The 20,038-nt window shown below is 34.1% G+C and overlaps 1 protein-coding gene across 1 annotated transcript; it reads right to left on the bottom strand.

Moving 5' to 3' along the window:
* Positions 1 to 2,916: 2,916 nt before the first annotated feature.
* Positions 2,917 to 15,195, bottom strand: calcrlb (calcitonin receptor-like b). Its single transcript, XM_016472488.1, has 14 exons — positions 15,131 to 15,195; positions 11,660 to 11,758; positions 11,214 to 11,361; positions 9,821 to 9,934; positions 9,607 to 9,719; positions 9,394 to 9,485; positions 9,173 to 9,299; positions 8,904 to 9,057; positions 8,025 to 8,085; positions 6,841 to 6,907; positions 5,696 to 5,779; positions 5,145 to 5,279; positions 3,889 to 3,930; positions 2,917 to 3,778 (listed from the first exon to the last, which is right to left on the bottom strand). The coding sequence occupies exons 2-14, from the start codon at positions 11,708 to 11,710 to the stop codon at positions 3,560 to 3,562; spliced, it is 1,407 nt and encodes a 468-aa protein (XP_016327974.1). The 5' UTR covers positions 11,711 to 11,758; positions 15,131 to 15,195; the 3' UTR covers positions 2,917 to 3,559.
* Between the last annotated feature and the right edge of the window lie 4,843 nt (positions 15,196 to 20,038).

Below are 20,038 nucleotides of genomic sequence, written 5' to 3'. Positions count from 1 at the left end.
AGGTAAAGCGGTGCAGAGCCAGTGGTGGTTTTGTAGGCAAACATTAATGCCTTGACTTTTATGCGAGCAGCTATTGGTAGCCAGTGCAAATAGACAAACAGAGGTGTGACTTGCATTCTTTATTTGGGTCAAGCTGAGAGATGAGTTTGCCACAAAACTAAACCAGGTTCAGAGACCAGCTAGAGCAGCTAAGGCCAGCTTTGCCAGGCTGTGAGACCTTTTTAAACCAGAAAACCAGCTCAGGATATTTTAAGCAGGGTTTTTTTTTCAGTAGGTCAAACAAAGAAAAGCCATTTCTATCATAGTTTTAAAGATTATCTTTGATCTGTGCCCTCAACAATTCATTTAAAATGATTCATTTACATGTCAAAAATATATATTAACTATTTTTTGAGGGTTGAAAAATAGCTTGAGGCCAATTGCCTGCATTTGCTGCAGGTCCTTGTGCGTGCAATTAATCTGCTGAGAGTAGAGCTGATGACAAGGGAGGGTTTGTCCCTCTGGGCCCCTACACCACATATGGAACCAATGCAAACAATCACAGAACATCAATCTCTGCGAACGTTGATAACTGCAGATTTTACATAATAACGTGTGTTTGACACACACACATTTAGAGAGAAAGTGAGACCCCATAGTGTGTGGCAGCACCAAATCCGAGGCTTCTTCCTGTGCTTTTCCCAGAGGCAGAGACACATGTCAGCTGTACACTGTTTACTTCTGCAACTTTTTTTCCACAGTGTGTGTGTGTGTGTGCATGCATGTATGTGTGTATTAGTGAGGAAGTTACACATCCTGTTGGAGCACTCACATATCCCTTTGTGAAGTGACCTCCAACAGTATCTTTAGTAATCTGCTGCCTTTAACAGAACACATTTAAAAACATCAGTATTCCAATGGGAAATGTGCTCACTGCAGGAGCACAGCCGCCATCTTTGTTACTTTAATAATATCTCGATCACGTTTGCAGTGACATTGAATGCATATGTTCCTTACGACTAACATGCAGCTTTATCACAAAGAATAGACTCTTATGTAAATGAGTTGTTTATTTTGGAAGTTGGAGAATAAACAGGAACAGAGCTAATTGACAGATAAACAGGAAATAATTTGAGACTAAATCTCTGCAGTTATAGCATCTGACTACAGCAACATGTGAACATTCATGCTGGTCTTGTTCACTTTTTTCAAATAATTTCAAGATGTTTAAACTTGTATTTGCTCTTGAAATGCTTATACTTCCATCAGAAAAACATACAGTGACAATATTTTCAACATATTTTTCCAAACCGTGCGCAAAGAAGTCAGTTTTTTTCTAAATTAATTGGTGGTATGTCTGAATTGTATCAGGTGTCATGACTAATAGGTAATTTCAGCTTTTAAAGGTAAAACATTAGATTCCAATAATCAATCTTAAAAATAGTGTTTTCACAGTTATTTCAAAGAACCATTTTGAGTTCCCTAAAGAACCTTACCATGAACTGTTCTTAAAGGGATAGTTCACCATTTACTCACCCCAAACTTGTAGGTGTTTCTTTCTTCTGTTGAAAACAAAAAACATCAGTAGCTGTGGCCAACTGTTTCGTCTGCTTATACCCACATTCTTTGAAATATCTTCTTTTGTGTTCAACAGAAGAAAGAAACTCATACGGGTTTGTTACATATACGTATACATATTACATATACGAAGCAAGGTTTAAAAACGACTTGAGGGTGAGTAAACAATGAGAGAATTTTGATATCTGTGCAAGCTATACCTTTAAAAGGAGCATGTTTTTCTAACTGTGAAGAATATTTTAATAATCTAAAGAAACATTTTCCACTATAAATATCATTTTGTGCAATGGAAAGCTTCCATGAATGTTCAATGTTCATTATGGAGGTTAAAAGTTCTTCATGGAAAGATTGATTCCAATAAAGACATTCATTTCTTTATACAAATGAAAACATGCATATTAATTTCTTTATACAAATGAAAACATGCATAAGATACAAACATAGAAATGCATTTACATCTCAAAATATGAATGTTTATTTATCCAGCATGTGCACATAAAATGTTTTAAGAAACACAACAGTGAAAAAAACGGCAAACGCATCTGTATGTTCCAGACATAGAGACACAGATTGAGACCTCATCTCTGTTTGTAGATCTGTAGATCTCCAAAAACTGTCTCCAAACACATGTGCTAATGTAACTTGCCTTTGAACAAGACTCACTTATACTGAGATTCATATGCACTACAGATAAATTAGTTTAAGATAGACATTTCGATGAATCAAAAGTAAATAAGATAACCCTGCTGAAAAGACCAGTAAGAATTTACATGCTAGTCCAGACTGGTTCATTTAATTGATCCATGATCTGCTAGTCTTTTAGCAGGGAAATGTATGTTGACAGTGACTCTTGTTTCTGATGACAGTAACTCTGTTCTGTTTTGGTTTCTTTAATCAAAGTATATATATACACGTATATATAAAAACTCAGTACTCCTAAGAGACAATAAAACATTTAGCATATATAGAATATATTGTCAATATTGCCCTGTATGTGGATAAAAATTTCACAAAAACAAAACCAGTCTTAAGTGTCAATTTTTGAAATTGAGATTTATACATCATCTGAAAGCTGAATAAATAAGCTTTCCATTGATGTATGTTTGTTAGGATATAGGACAATATTTGGCCGAGATACAACTATTTGAAAATCTGGAATCTGAGGGTGCAAAAAAATCTAAATATTGAGAAAATCGCCTTTAAAGTTGTCCAAATAAAATCCTTAGCAGTGCATATTACTAATCAAAAATGAAGTTTTGATGTATTTACGGTAGGAAATTTACAAAATATCTTCATGGAACATGATCTTTACTTTAATGATTTTTGGCATAAAAGAAAAATCGATCATTTTGACCCATACAATGTACTTTTGGCTATTGCTACTTAAGACTGGTTTTGTGGTCCAGGGTCACAAATTAATCACATAACTGATAACTAGATGAAGTTCAGGATGAACAAAAAGAGCAGGACAAGGTTATCAGTATCTTCTGAAATCACATCATAGTGATTTCGTCTCTTTAATTGTTTATTCCTTTCTTCTACTACAGGTTCTTTGAGCCAGAATATTCCATAGATCCATAGATGTGGAATCCATCATCCAATGCATCAGTGTGGCTCAACCTTCACTAAAACAACACAGTGCCATAAAGAAAAAGCTTCATTAGGGTGTGATCCTAAGTTCATAGTTTCACCCATTGAACAACTCCATTTCAATAAAGAAATCTGAAAGACTGACTATTTGTGATGTTCTCCAAAGTGTTCCACTGGATCATCATGGAAAAGGTTCATGTGACTTTAATATTCCATATAAAATACAGTATTTTCTCCAGTTCCCATCCATAAACATAAGATAACTAAGGCCTCTACGGAACAGGAAAGGCTTCTGGGTGTCTGTAGTCCAAAGTAACCAGATGTATGTCCAGTAGGCCTCTTCTCACACACATCTCAGTCAGTGGTCCTCTCCATGAGGCTGTTCTCCCAAAGGTCAAAGAGTTAGAGTCTCTCACATGTACAGGTTGTCTGATCGGAGAATGGTGGTCTCCAGATTGTGAAAACTCTTTCCGTTCAGAGTCTCCATGTGGCTGTCGATGCTGTAACATCGATGGACCTCCGTCATGGAGGAGGCTGTGTAGGATGCAGAACGCAGGGCCTCAGTGTTCGCAAATGTGCTGCCGAACTGTATGCGGTACTGGTTCCAGTGCCTTCGTAATACACCTTGCACCTAAACAAACAGAATACAGACAGATAGTAAGTATAATGACAAATATATTTATGTTTTGATCTACACGCAAGGAAAACATTAACAATTATGAATGCATTGAAATTGCTTACCTCGCTATTGAAAAAGCAAAATATAGTGGCAACCAAAAGGCCCTGCGTAAAAAAAAAAGGATTATTTTATAAGCTTCAACGTTACTGTTTTTTTTTCTAGTGTAAACCAATGTGTATGGAGGAGTGTGAGTGCCATTAAAATATAAAATGAAAAAGAAAACAATTATTACTAGGTTAATTAAAATATATATATATATAAATAAATCACTTTTCACATTAACAAAAAATGTAGACAATAGATTTAAATGAGTGCTGTCAAATCGATTAATCGTGATTAATCGCATTCAAAATAAAAGTTTGTGTTTACATAATATTTGTGTGAGTACTGTGTATATTTATATGTATATATATAAATACACAGACATACCTGTGTATATTTAAGAAATATATGTAATATATATTTATATTTATATATAATATAAACCATATCTAATTGTGAATACATATATACATGTAAATATTTAATAAATATATACATATATGTGTGTGTATTTATATATTTTGGATGTGATTAATCATGATTTAAAGATTTAAATTAGGTTTAATAGACTTAACTGAGAGAAAAAGTGTTTAATTCATTATTTAAAATTTCGTTAAATCTAACAATAAATAATATATCATTAATACATCATTTGCAATGTTTAAATATTTTTTTATTATAATTCAAATGTATTAAATATAGATTTTTTTATAAAAAATTTACAAATTGTATTTCTTTTTTCATTCGCCAAGTGATTACAAAAATGCCATTGGTTTAATTTAATGCTGATAAAGTAGGTCTTTGATCTATGCAATTTAATGCAAGATGCATATAAAAATGAGGTTTTAATAACTTATTTTATTGTTACATTTAACTACATATTTAAACTAGTGCTGTCAAACGATTAATCACGATTAATCGCATCCAAAATAAAGGTTTTGTTTACGTAATATATGTATGTGTACTGTGTATATTTATTGTATTATATATTTATTTATTATATTATATACACATAATATATATTATTATTTATCATACAGTATATATTTTGAAAATATTTACATGTATATACTAGTGCTGTCAGATGATTAATCGCATCCAAAATTATAGTTTTAGTTCTTTTATTTTGGATGCGATTAATCATTTGACAGCACTAATTTAAACATTAATTAATTAAAGTTTCAAATATGTATATTTATAGTCCAAGTTGATTTATTTATTGTCATTTTTATTTTTTTAATAAATTGATTCTTTTCCTGTTGTCAACAGCACTTACCTGGTAATGAATAAGTATGTTCATCGTGTGTATAAATATCTCGGCGGCGAGCCGTCCGTCGGGTTTGTAGGGCAGCAGTATGTACTGAATGCCCAGCAGAGGTACCAGAATTAAGGTGGCCCTGACGGCCCTCATGTACAGACTGGACCTGTAAGCTATTACATTTTCAAAGTAACCTTTCCAGCACTGCTATTTCCTAACACAAATTTGGATGTGTTGACTAACATAATACAGCACATAAGTTTATTTCATATTAGTTTATTTAGAAAATATTTAAACTAGTGCCGTCAAATGATTAATCGCGATTAATCGCATCCGAAATAAGTTGTTTTTAACATAATATGTGTGTGTATTGTGTATATTTATTATGTATATATAATACACACACATTCATGTATATATTTAAGAAAAATATGTTATGTTTATATATTAAATATATTTATATATAATATAAAATATATAATATAAATATATATACATGTAAATATTTCAAATATATATACTGTATGTGTGTGTATTTCCAGAATTAAGGTGGCCCTGACGGCCCTCATGTACAGACTGGATTCTGCCTGGTGGGTCACCTTCAGCTTAGTGATCAACACTCTCACAATGTTTAAAAGGAAGAAGAGGTTAACCTGTGGAAACCAAGCAGAGAAAAAAAATCAACTATACAGACAGAGAAAGAAAGAAAGAAAGAAAGAAAGAAAGAAAGAAAGAAAGGAATGCACTACATTACTTCTAAACCAAAACTAGTAAAGACACACTATGTCACATATTGACTTTCTTTTTACATTTTTCGAAATGTTAAACATTCTTTTTATTTTCAGGTTTTAATAAAAAGTGACTTTTGAACCCCACTGTACATTCAAATATGGATTAAAAGGTCAATTCTAAAGTTTGGATTATGTTATGTTACCTGGAAAGACATATTCAGATATACAACGCTATCAAAATACCTGTAAATTGTCATATAAACAGCCACGGATACAACCATATATTCAAGACTGGTGGTGGACCAAATAGTTTAAGAATCGGTTATTATATTGAGATTGTGACATTCCAACATAGTCTCATGGCCATTTTTCACTATTTTATATATTTTTTAGCGACTTTTGGCTAATTAATATTAATTTGTATGATTTTATCCATACGTTTTCGTACAATCTGCTTTCATCCCAGCAGGGGTGGATCCTAATGCTTACTTTTTTTCTAAAAATCCTACATTTTTGTATGATTCACATCATACAAATGAAATCGCCACCTCGTAAAACGGTTACTGTAAAACGGTTTCCTGTGAGTATTGGTTGGATATTTGTCATCAACCAATTCTGAAAGTATAAATATTCTTGTAAACAGCAATAACTTTGTATAATGACACAAAATCAGCTTTAAACTGGCAATTGAAGCACTGCAGAAGTCAGTCCAAGATTCATTTGATACTGGGCATGTGTTCATTACATGCTTTTATGGGCTGCATTGAAATTCATTCCTAATCAGAACTGACCTCAACACAAACAACAAAGAGAACCCGGCACTTTGATTAAAACTGCCAGAGCTTAAGGTGATTTTTTGAAATCAAGATCATGCAGATACATATACATTTCCAAGGGTGGGTAGAAGATAACCAAGAGAGATAAAGTGTGAGAAAATGAAATAGTGAAAGGCAATAAGACTAGAAAAAGAAAAACAGGCTTACCAAAAGGGCTGCACAGATGGGACCATGAATAATGTAGAGCAGAGAAGTGTTCGAGCTTATCCAACAGCTGTGGACAAAAGCGTAAGAAAAGTTCAGATTTACGGAAAGCAGAACCAATGAACGCATGAACACTTTGTTAACTGTTCAGTGACATCACTGCTATGATTTCACAAGATGTTCAGACTCTGCTTGGTCACTGTATTCCTGTGTCCTGACAGAAACCGGGATGAACTGAACGTACATTTTTTGACATTGAATTCAAAATTGAGAACTAATTCAGTTTTTAAAATTGGTTCCATGGTACTACAATGCTCTAACAGTGTTTATTAGCTACAATCTACAGCATAAGAAATTGGCAAAAAAAAAATATATATATATATATATATATATACATTAAAGGTAAAAAGTTTGGAATAATTAATAATTTTTAATGTTGAATGAAAGAAATCTCTAATGCTCACAACATTTATTTATTAAAAAATACAGTAAAAACAGTCATTATCAATGTTGAAAAGAGTTTTTTTATTTCAAACGAACAACATTTATAATAACGTTATAAAAGTATTTTCTGTCACTTTTGATCAATTTAAATGCTTCTTTGATGAAAAAAATGTATTTCTCTTTTTTAAATATGAATTTAAATATCCATTTAATTACCGAAGACCTTTGAATGGTAGTGTATCACAGTAAAATATTAAACAGTACAACTGTTTTCAACATTAATAATAATACATCTTGAGCATTAAATCAGCATATTAAAAAGACTGAATTAATGGTTGCTGAAAATTCGGCTTTGCCATCATTTTTACATTTTTAAATATTTAAATAGAAAACCGTTATTTTAAATTGTAATAATATTTCACAATATTAGTTTTTACTGTTTTCACCAAATACATGCAGCCCTTAAGAGAAATTTTTGGTAGTGTATATATACACACTGTAAATGTAACATTCAACATTAATATATAACATTAAAATATGCTCTCAAAATAATATGGTTAAAACTGTAAAAATAAGCATTTTTCAACAGTAATATAAAAACAGTACTGTTGCTCAGTATATAACTATGACCACTAACGAGGAGGAGGGATGCTTCCTCAAAAAATGTTTTTACTGGAATCATTATAGAACCAGAATCATTAAGTAGGATCAGAATTCTTAAATTCCTATTCGATTTAACTCACTTGTCATTGTAGTAATAACTTCGGGATATTGCATGGATGAATGCAGGTATTAACGGGAAGCCTGGGAAACATTTGAAAAGAATAAAATCATTAAATGTGAGCAGAAAACAGAGAGCCGCTTTATTTTGGTGCATTTTAGCGTGGCAATTTTAAAAACGTACCCCATCCTAGGAGGTAATACCACATTAGGTGCTGTTTCTCAGCAAACACTGCCACCACAATGAGTGTGTGCAGGTAGATTCCCTCACACAACATCCAGAAGTAGTTACAGCCCAGGAGATAATGGTGGATGAACACGGACACTTTACAGCTCACCTTGGAGAAAAAAACATCAATGTCAAATCAAAATGACCCTGTTCACTTTCTTAATACGCATTCCTGGTCATATTGTGCGTGACATGAGAGCCCACTATTCTTTTTGTACACTTACTGTGTTGGCTTGTGTTACTTCTTGGTTGTTTGCAACACAAGTGAAAAAGATGATGGTTATAACCGAGTTAAGCACAAAAGAGAAGAACAGATTCTTGTGCAGAGTTATCCTTTGACAACTTAAGCTCCTGAGTGGAAGAAAACAGCAAACTATATTAGACTGGGTGGAAAGGGAGGTACGTTTATATGATATGGCGACAAGGTTTTTTCCACATTACTTACTTAAAATAGAAAAATATCCCCAGAGAAGTAAACAAAGATATCAGCGACAATCCATGACCAATTAAAGCCAAGTAGTAGAGATTAAGTGCTGTCTGAAAAGAAGAGGATAGATATACAAAACTTACCATATGAACAAAAGCAAAAAAGAATAAAATCATTAAATGTGAGCAGAAAACAGAGAGCCGCTTTATTTTGGTGCATTTTAGCGTGGCAATTTTAAAAACGTACCCCATCCTAGGAGGTAATACCACATTAGGTGCTGTTTCTCAGCAAACACTGCCACCACAATGAGTGTGTGCAGGTAGATTCCCTCACACAACATCCAGAAGTAGTTACAGCCCAGGAGATAATGGTGGATGAACACGGACACTTTACAGCTCACCTTGGAGAAAAAAACATCAATGTCAAATCAAAATGACCCTGTTCACTTTCTTAATACGCATTCCTGGTCATATTGTGCGTGACATGAGAGCCCACTATTCTTTTTGTACACTTACTGTGTTGGCTTGTGTTACTTCTTGGTTGTTTGCAACACAAGTGAAAAAGATGATGGTTATAACCGAGTTAAGCACAAAAGAGAAGAACAGATTCTTGTGCAGAGTTATCCTTTGACAACTTAAGCTCCTGAGTGGAAGAAAACAGCAAACTATATTAGACTGGGTGGAAAGGGAGGTACGTTTATATGATATGGCGACAAGGTTTTTTCCACATTACTTACTTAAAATAGAAAAATATCCCCAGAGAAGTAAACAAAGATATCAGCGACAATCCATGACCAATCAAAGCCAAGTAGTAGAGATTAAGTGCTGTCTGAAAAGAAGAGGATAGATATACAAGACTTACCATATGAACAAAAGCAAAAGTTATGTGAAGCAAAGTGTGTGAATTTTGAAGATAGAATGGACCACTGTAGTCCTAAATTAGAGCTCACCCTTTTGTGATCATTAGATTTATGCTTACAGCCCGTGTAATTTGTCCATGTTCTGTTACTCTCTGGGTGAACGAACCAGTGGCCCGAATCAGCACAAATCTTCGTTGCCATTTCTGATAAAACACAATTTGGATTAGTCAGGCTTTTATATAAAGTATTAAGTAACCTTCATTCAACGGGCAAAAAAAGAGAGAAAATCTAACATGCGACTCACCTGAGGTGTCAAAATCATTAAAGTAGCCTGGACAGTGCTGAGCTGAAGTGACTCCTGCTTCCAAATCTTCCCAGCACATCCATCCATCCCAGGTCCGTTTACACATAGAGCCATCTGCAATAGAGTTATTTGCAGTTATTAATAACATAAAAACTTGGAACTTGTAGTCTTGGTCTTTCTTAAACCATGCATGTAAAACAGGTCTTAGTATTTTGTGTCTACATTTGGCAATCGGCTTCTCAGACAAGACTGCTGTAAAGACAGTAAAGATCTTTTATCAATAATAACAATAAATCTGCATATAGAGTGCAGCAGTTGGATTCCGGAGGTAAATATTCCATTCATTTTCGCCACAGGTAAAGTTATTTTTAACAATAACTTGACCCTTAAAGACAGATATACTTTACTGTGATCTTTGAGGTTGTCAATGGAATATGCGTTTATTGAAGCCATCAGTTTGCATTATTTCAACCTATATTTCAAAGAATCATGTTTAACAGTGATATTTCCTGGTGTAAACTACATTACCCATGCTACTGTAAAGAAAATTCCACCAAGAGAGTCGTGGTGAGCAAATCACACCAAAAGTTCTCAGCAGAAAACACCCACTCCCATGTAACAACACACTCTCAACTACTTAAATATTTGTAAATATATGCATATTTTGCAATAAATGTAAACTATATTTTTTATGCACACGCACACACACACACACACACACACACACACACACACACGCAATGTGATTGTAGTTCTTCACCTCATTAAAGTCATTAAAGTTTCAAAGTCTTGAACCTTTGTCTTTTTTCAAATCATTTTTTGCTTCATTCAAAGTCTGTAATGCTGTAATTCACCTTGTAGCTAGCCGCATTGGTTTGTGGCTCTTTCATGAAGACTTTTTTTTTTTAATCCCTATGGGAAAAATGAATGAAAACCATGTCCAGAAAATGTGGGTGGACACTGTTGCACTCTATAAATGTTTTATCATACTATTGAGTTGCAAATGGATCCTCAGTTTTGGGCATCTTTGCCAAACAGCTTTTAACAGCTGTTACAGAACATCCGCCTCCCCTTGTCAAGCTTTAATCACCGTCCTTCAATTATAACTTGCGTCTCGTAGACAGCAATGAATCTTAATTCAGAGGCCATACAGCTGATGTTGAGCTTCTGTAGATGAACAAATGCATGTTGTAGGAAACACCCAATGGAATGTTTCCAATTAATCATCTGTTCACATAAGAGCCTTCCTGTAAGTTCCAGGATGATGTGACAAAACATCATCCGATTCGGTCCATACCCCCTAATATTCTTAAGACCATCCAAGTTAAAGACTGACTGAGTTGTAGTTTATAGCTATTACTCAAGAGTCAAGTGAAATATGAACCTCTCTCACCTGTTCTGTTGTGATTAGTGTCTTTCATAATCTTCTGGTAACATTCAAACTGGGCGGTCAAAATATTGTGACGAGTGAAGCCCATTTCATGGCCTTTCTTTTGTGCCGTACCTCCAGTTTTGTTCTCTGAGAGGACCACCACAAAAAACTATTCACAAATATGAAAAACAAAAGAGAGATCAACAATGACATTAGATGATGAATGTCAAAAATGGCAGATACATAAACCTTAGAAAACAAATCTTTGTTTGTCTGTCCAGGACCTTTGAATTGCATAATAGTTGCAGATGCACACTCAAATGACTGTTTGTTTGTTGAGAACTTAAAAACTTTTCATGGATCAGTTTGTTTTGTTACACTTGAGTTAATAATAGCTAGCAAGTTAACCCAATAAAATGATATAAATCTGTGTATAACTTTTGTATAAAATTATGACAAACAAATACCTCAGAGGTTGCCGACAGAAAGAGAAATGAGGTAATCCAGCATCCAAACATGGTTCCGGTGTTTGGCTTTCGTGTATCCAAATGATCCGAATGCTTCCGCTGAAAGCAAACAGAGTAATCTGTTTGACATCAAAAGTACTGAGCGATGACCAGACACTTTGCTAATAGATTTAGGTTAATTGTTAAGCTAAACAAAGAGTGTAGGTTAGCTACAATGAAAACATGAAATTAGGGATTTCCCTAAAGGATTTCTAATAGTTATTTTTGTCAAGCTGACAGTAAATTCCCAGTTCCAAGAAAACAAGCCGTTGGAGCCAGGTGAACTGTCGACCTATTGTCGCTCCCAGGAGTGTGGTAACAGCGCTGTTGTTAAGTTGGAAAAGAGGGTAGAATCAAAGCCTGCTTTACGTGAAAGTTCAGTCCATCAGGGCACCGATAATCGCCACAAAAGGCAAGAAGGCATCATTAAACATGCATTACACGGTTCACCGTGGCTGTTTTGGCTCACTTGATAGATAACATCATAAATCAGTTTCAAAGCATAGGAAGATCTGTTTTAGCCACAAAAAAGTTGCTCGCAAAAAAAGTATTCACTATTTTTACATGCTAATGTTTTATGACATCCTGGACTACAGTTTGATTATACACAACCCCGGTTTATTCTTTTTATGGTGTTTCATGTGGAACTATCAGAGCATTCCAAAACATCTTTAATATCTGCCTTGATTCTGTTGTTATTTCCTTTTTAAATTAATACCTGTCGGTATGGCCATGGCCAAGGGGCTGAAACGTCATGTGATTCTTTTGTTCAGCCTCCAAACATTTCCTGCTTGGATGGGGACCCGAAACCACATGACTAGACTCATATGTGGAAAATTATCCATTTGGATTTGTCTTTAGTCTCAAAAATGAACATGCTTCCCAGAAGTCCAGACAAAGTGAATTAGCGAACGTGTGGGTTTTTTATAACTTCCATTTGGATAGGAAATATTTCTCAATGCAAAATGGCAATAATCGCAACTTTTGAAGACATTTCTGAATACGATTTTTTATCTTGTACTACTGTAATAATACCAGTATTATGCTTCATAAATAATGATAAATGTATTACATATAGAGTACAGATTGCTCTATCTGATTTAAAAACATGAAACTGAATTACATGAGAAGGAATGAGTGCATTAGGCACATCAGGCACATGCATGTTCTGTTTGGTAACAGGGACTTACACATAAAATATAATTTTCTTTTTTAATTTCTCTAATTCGTTTGGTCATTTCAGATATTACAGATCAGATGATGCAGAATATTTAAGAGAAAAAAGATGGTTAATAAGGATAGAGTAGGTAGGTATGGAAGCCACCTTCTGATATCATAATAAATAAATAAATAAATAAATTTGGGCACCCACTGAATTAAACTACAATGGCATGAATTGTACATTGATTATACATGGAGGTATGGAAGCCACCTTCTGATATCATAATAAATAAATAAATAACTAAATAAATTTGGGCACCCACTGAATTAAACTACAATGTCATGAATTGTACATTGATTATACATGGATTAATAAACAAAATATCGAAGCATTTGGCACCTGCAAACAAATGATGAGCTTCATTCTAGAGCTTCCTTTTAACTTCACCTTTTCTGAGCCATTTTAGCCATTTTTATTACCAACTGATTAAAATGTATATTCTCCTCAAATTGACCAGTTGGTGTCCAAGCAGAGTAACCTCATAAACTGTTATAAACTTTCTATTAAGTTTGACAACTAAACAAAAAGAAAGAATTTTGAGCTGTACTGTTTATCTGTTTTTCATTGAAAGCAAACATCTTTTTGTGAAATATTTTGTTTAAAATGTCACTTTAATAGGAATGTGAAAATAAAGTGTTTTCCTAGACATTTTTGATGACTGGATGACCCCAGCATTTAGTGGAAAAACAGAGGGCTAAAACATGATAACTTTTTGCCCTTCCTGTGAAGTTAAAGGAGTGGTTTATAGATGTGACTTTCCCAGAGACCCCTCTCTCTCTCTCTCTCTCAAACCCAAACCCTCCCACCTATTCCCTCCCTCCCTTTCTCTCCTGTCACTCTCTCTCTACTGGGCCTGGTCGTAAAAAGCCACTCTCCAGATCTTAAATCAGGAAGCCCACTGACAGTTAGTTTAACTCATGTCCGTTTAGGAAACACCCATGGATATAACACCAAATTTTTCCACTCACTCATAAGGATTTATCTTAAAGTGACACAGCATAAAGTTGTATTCAGCGGAAATAATGTGCAAACTCACAGAGATAACTGTTAGACTGTTCAACTGAAATCATTCTGTCATTTTTAAAGAAATTTCAAAAGCTGAAATCTCACGCCTTTTTTTTTTTTAAAGGTTTTGCTTGTGTGTATGCATTTCATATTAACACAATAATAACAAATGCAAGTCCTTAAAATGTAATGTGAAATCTGTATGCAGACAACATTTATATTTAAGTAACGGTTGTACTCTATGTCAAGTTTTAATACAAGTCAAAATAATATGATTGATCAGAACCCTCCAAACCATCTAAATGACTTTCATGACTTTTCCTAAAACACGTCTTCTTTAAAACTATTTAATGTGTTAAGTGTTCAAGAGATTAATTATCCAGAACACAGCTACAAACCTCAATGTTCAACTAAAAGACATCACTGTTAAATAGTGGTCAACTGATAAGGGTTTTTCTTTTTTAGTGGCATCTAGGGTGTCACCAGGACTGTAATACCGGCAATTATAATTTAATGGCAGCAAATTATTGCCATATGTAAATAAACACATATTTTCCACAATATTTAAACTAATGATAGTTTAAAAAAAGAAAGAAAGAAAGAAAGAAAGAAAGAAAGAAAGAAAATGTGCAGTGACAAGTCTGTTGTAGTGACACTAGGCAGAACAACCACTTCACTTGGAAAGTTGGTTACAGTTAATGCTAATAACCTTAAAATGGCCAAATATTGGCATATTAAGCAATAATATCAGTTTATCACTACTGTTTAGAATATTGTAATGTAAACTCACCATTTTATTTTTGTGTAATGTTATTGCAAATGTAATCATTCTGAACACTGATGAATGTACTAAAACACTTCAGTCAAACTGAGATCAATAACTGTCAGTCTTTACTACAAAAAGTGATTTAGTCTAAGTTGGTACAGGAACCTTTCACGTTTTAAAGGTTCTTGAATAACAAGCAAAATTAATAAATCATCAAATTTAGAGTGACTCACCACGCTAACAGCAATTAACAGAATTTAATTATTTGAGAAAGGAAAATGAACTGAAATAAGTTTTCTATTTCAGTTCTGAGCAATATGACCCAGCAGGATGCTTAGTAAAGTTTACTTAAGTGCGCAGTGAGTTTAGAAACCAAGATACGCGTCGTAAGAAGAATACATCAACATGTTGACATAGCTGAATAAATTCTCGCTCTTACCTCGTTAGCTCGGTCTTGTTCTCCGCTGCGGCAGTACGTAGTGTGTAGTGTGTACTGGGAGATGTGCTCGGTGATGAGTTGAGGCCCCTGAAGCAGCAAAGGAGTGTGTAACGGGTTTCCTGTGGCGTCACACAGCTCATCTGAGTGTCCCGTTACACTGCAAACGAGCGTTCTGGTTCTGTCCCGTCTCCAGCCTCGCTGATAACATTTAAATGCGACTTTGATTAGACTGTGCCCATATTTAATTTAAAGGAAAGTCGAATGTAAAATCAAATAATGAAAGGTCACGCAATTATATTAAGTTATCCAATCCTGTGTCTGATTTAGTTCACTTTAATTTAAACGAAGGTCAAAGCATATGTGACAAAATCTTTTAGAATATATTATAAAATCAAATAAAACACATAAAAGTCATTTTAAATGATAAAAACTATAGACTACATAGGCTGTAGCTATAATATTTGTAGCACGACCATTTGAAGCCATGGAACTAGTCGTGTGATTTGTGGAGCTAAACTATTACTACTATAGCGCCTCCTCGTGTTTTAGTAGGACTACTGAAAGAAACCAAATGCAAAAATAGCTCACAGTATCCGAGTACTGTTATAAACTTTCTATTAAGTTTGACAACTAAACAAAAAGAAAGAATTTTGAGCTGTACTGTATATCTGTTTTTCATTGAAAGCAAACATCTTTTTGTGAAATATTTTGTTTAAAATGTCACTTGAGTTGATGTAATCTAATCTAAATGCAACGATTTCATGCATTTTTTACTTTTGCTGAAGTATTTTGGTGGGTCACTGTATGCCTAATTTTCTGTCCAGAATGTGATCTCTGACAACAGCTACAAATCACACCTCCAGAAATTTCACTGCAAAATGACACAGAGACTTCATAAACTATTTCTGTCTGAATTAGTAGGTATAGATTTATCGAACACGGAATATTGCACAAGCCAGAAAGAACTGTTGTAGTTGCAGGCTCAGTGAATGTCATGAATGTCTTTCTACAGTATCCAGTGTGTCAGATTCTGTAAAAAAAGACATACAAAATGTGCTGTGCCGTTGGCCCCCAGGGCCAGGACTGAAAACAACTCTTATACAACACATCTAAATGTAATGTTCGTTGTTACTCTCTCCTAATACTTAGAGATAACGTTGAGACATTGGTAGAATACATTACTGAAGAGTGTAAACATTGTGGTACATTGCTTGATTTGAACATCCCAGCCAGCTCAACATAGCAACATTTGTGCAAACAATGACAAGAGTTTGGGGCCAGATCTTTGTCCAGTCAGACAGTGTTCTGGAAACCTGTTTGAAAACATTAATCAATTGCAATGGCTGTAACCTTTACATTACCGTCACCATTCCACCAGTGTGTCTACAATTGTTTCTAGTTCAGCCAATTCAGTTCCAGTTGGCAAAACATATTCGCCTAAGCAATGTAAATCACCGTCAATATAGAATTTATGTGTCTCTGGGACATCAGCATTTATGTGAATACAAGAACTCAGTCCTGTAAGCTCCAAACCCTGACAGATCCACTCTCGGTACTTCATTCGAGATAAACAGACAGCTATTTATTGAGATACTACATATAATATTTGAATTGTATTATTCACTATGCAAAATTCATGCCACTTCACAGGACAGATTAATTTGTATCTACTATCTTGATATCCCAAGATATCAGAGTAGCAATATTGTCTTTGTATATTAGATACTTTGAGAACTAAAGTTCAGACAGAAATGCTGAAGTTATAGTAAGGGTAACTCAAGATATGTATAAAAAAAAGAAAAAAAAAGAAAGACGACTATATGAATTATCAGCATGAATGTACTAAGTGTGCTTTGATGAATGACATTTCTTAATCGACTGAACTTTTTCTTGATTTACAATAAATATACATTAAAAAGACAGTGATATGATGAAAGAAATACATTCCATAAAACTACTTAAAGAGAGGAAAGAAAACTATAAATCTGGCCATTCAGGTGTTGGCGGTGAGCATAAATCACTTAGATGTCATTCTAATAGGAATGTGAAAATAAAGTGTTTTCCTAGACATTTTTGATGACTGGATGACCCCAGCATTTAGTGGAAAAACAGAGGGCTAAAACATCCATTTGAAGCCATGGAACTAGTCGTGTGATTTGTGGAGCTAAACTATTACTACTATAGCGCCTCCTCGTGTTTTAGTAGGACTACTGAAAGAAACCAAATGCAAAAATAGCTCACAGTATCCGAGTCAAACGGAATAGTCTAATGTCATAAAAATGTGACAAATACAAAATTCTCTATAAAACTTTAATTGTATTTTGTCTAGTGCTTCCATTGGTGGTCAAACTTTCAAACTCATTTGCACAGGGTGTAAAAGGTGTCTCTAGGTGACTAAAATGATCTGTTCAATTAAAATATGCAACAGTCCCCTCAGGCAAAACGAAACTACAGTTTTAGTTAAATGATTTAACATTTCGAAATACCTTATTAAAATGTGATCAAATTTAATTAAAAATGATGATAAACAGTCCCCTGATGAATTAATTAAGGAGAACAGGCATTTACCAATACACAGCCTCTTATTTTATTTATACTGCAGGGCTGCTCTAAAAACTGAAAACTAAATATTACTTAAATGTAATCTAGTATACAAATTAATTTCACTGCTCTGGCAAAGCTCTCTCTCTCTCTCGCTCTCTCTTTCTAATAAAATGTGCTTTAATGTATTTTACCTTAGTTCAGCACAATTATTAAACAGACTGCAGTCGAAAAGCTGAATGGGACAATTTGGCGTTCAGGGCAGCATCAGAGATGACTTGTCACAGAGTTGTAATTGGACATTTAATTTCACAAGATATAGCCTACATAAAATGAAACACGAAATGAAATATTGACAAGTATAAAAATTACCACAATAATAATTTGCTGTTGAATGGAAATGTTTGGATACTGCTCGTTTTAATCTGATCCACTTGTCAATCTGTGATGCCACTGGTCTAGGCTTTCACTGTCCTTGTGAGCTGCACTTTATGTCTTGATGAGAAAATTGATGTCAGAATTTTAATGAAGGCTTTTAGACCATTGAAGGATTATTATTCATCTGTGGAAACTGAATGGAAATGACAAGTGTGAAAATGTAAAGTACTTCTCATTTATTTCAGCAAAATATTCATAAAATATTAAAAGCTGGGTATTAAAGGAGGTGTGTGACTATACATTTCAATTCCTTGTTCTTTCTATTAACATTTATAGGTTTCCAACATTTATTGATACCTCAATTATAGAAATTAGCACACAAAATGAGGACCCTGGCATGAATTACTAAGAAACCAGACATAAATAACCTGTGGCTTCTCTGGCTGGAACACTAAAATAAGATAACCATTACACACAGATAATATACTGATGGAAACAGACATGTTTTCAAAGTTATAGTGTTATGAACAGTGACTCTCCCAAGAATCATAAAGAAAAGTGAATTTGACAGGAATGATTTCTCTCTTTTCTAACACACTTTGTCATGTACAGTAAATAATACAATACTGTCTCTTCAGTGACAGTGCTTTATTTGAGTAGGAAGGACTGAGGAGGCTGGAAGAAGCTGAGTCTGCCCTTGATCTTTCCATTTCCTTTTTTTGAAGATGTGAAATTATTCAATCCGTGCATCATAAAATGCTTATTGAGATAATGTCAATCATCCTGACTGACAGGTGGGGTACTCCCACAGCTGCTTTGTTTTCCCAAAAGGACAGGATATGCAAATCATCCTTCTGCTGATAAATACAAGCACTGCTGTTGTCCCACATGTCAAACTTGAATGAGAATGAGAAAGCCATTTCTTTACGATTTTAGTGTCTGAGGCAGCTGCTTGTACATGTTAAAGCATGGAGTCAGTATATGCGGATCTCAGATAGGATAGATATCACATAGGATCTTCTAAAGATGGTGAATGGAGAATAGATGGAAATAATGGATCCACATTCCATTTTTGCATTTAAAGCAAATTGTTAAATATGTTATTTATGTGTAATAATCACTAGAGGGAGCTACACAGTCAGCCAAAGACTCACAGTATGGTTGTTTTTTACAAACTACTGGGGCTAGCTTTGTGACATGCAATATATAACAATATATAATATATAAAAACTTAATATCTTCATGCCTTATAGCTGCATGTAGCAGATTATAGCTGGGGCAAGATGTCAAATATGTTTTAAATTTTAAAGATGTTTTATTAATTCATTGGCCTAAATAAAGATTAAATTTTGTTATGCTGCTATCTCATTAATAATTTTGCTTCATGTTTTACCATTAAGAGTCTACCCTTTTAAAGACACGTTTCATTGTTTACCTTATATATTTTGTCAACATGCTTGCTATTCTGTTGCAAGAAGGTCTGTGTATGTTCAGTAAACTTTTTCCTCTGAGCAATGATAGTGGACATTTTCAATTACTTTTTTTTAAGCCGAGACTTTGTGTCTATACAGAAACTGATAAATAAAACATATTCTTATACTTATTCACTGGGGTGAAACTGTAACAGCACTTCTCCTTCACTATATCCTCAGCCTTGTACCTGATAATATGAGGAAAATGGCGTGCAGATCTGTCAGAGAGGATAACAAGTGTTCCACATGTTGCAGCCTGATTCTCCTGATCTTTAATCGGACGCAATACATGATAAACAATCATCATATCCATTCATGCAGAGACACAATATTATCAAACAAAGATAACAAGATTGGCACACACATTCCTGCGTGTACACATCACCTCACAAAAAAGTACACTTTTAGTTTCTTCAGACTGTGGATATAATCATGCATATTTAGGACAGTAAAAATAAATAGGTTTTTCAGCTTTTAAATGGGAGAAGAACATACTTTCCTTTTGTTGTTGACGTCA

The sequence above is a fragment of the Sinocyclocheilus anshuiensis genome, unplaced genomic scaffold (genome assembly GCF_001515605.1).
Source record: "Sinocyclocheilus anshuiensis isolate Anshui unplaced genomic scaffold, SAMN03320099.WGS_v1.1 scaffold472, whole genome shotgun sequence".
NCBI lineage: Eukaryota > Metazoa > Chordata > Actinopteri > Cypriniformes > Cyprinidae > Sinocyclocheilus > Sinocyclocheilus anshuiensis.
The sequence above is the reverse complement of the archived record's forward strand: the minus strand, read 5'-3'. Positions and strand labels throughout refer to the sequence as shown.

Bases quoted from the DNA above. Each gene is read 5' to 3' on its own strand.
- calcrlb (XM_016472488.1), bottom strand. From the start codon at position 11,710: ATGTTTGGATGCTGGATTACCTCATTTCTCTTTCTGTCGGCAACCTCT. The intron at 8,086-8,903 runs GTACGTTTTTAA...AATGTTTCCCAG, and splicing joins GTATTACCTCCTAGGATGGG to GCTTCCCGTTAATACCTGCA. The intron at 5,780-6,840 runs GTAAGCCTGTTT...TGGTTTCCACAG, and splicing joins CCATCTGTGCAGCCCTTTTG to GTTAACCTCTTCTTCCTTTT.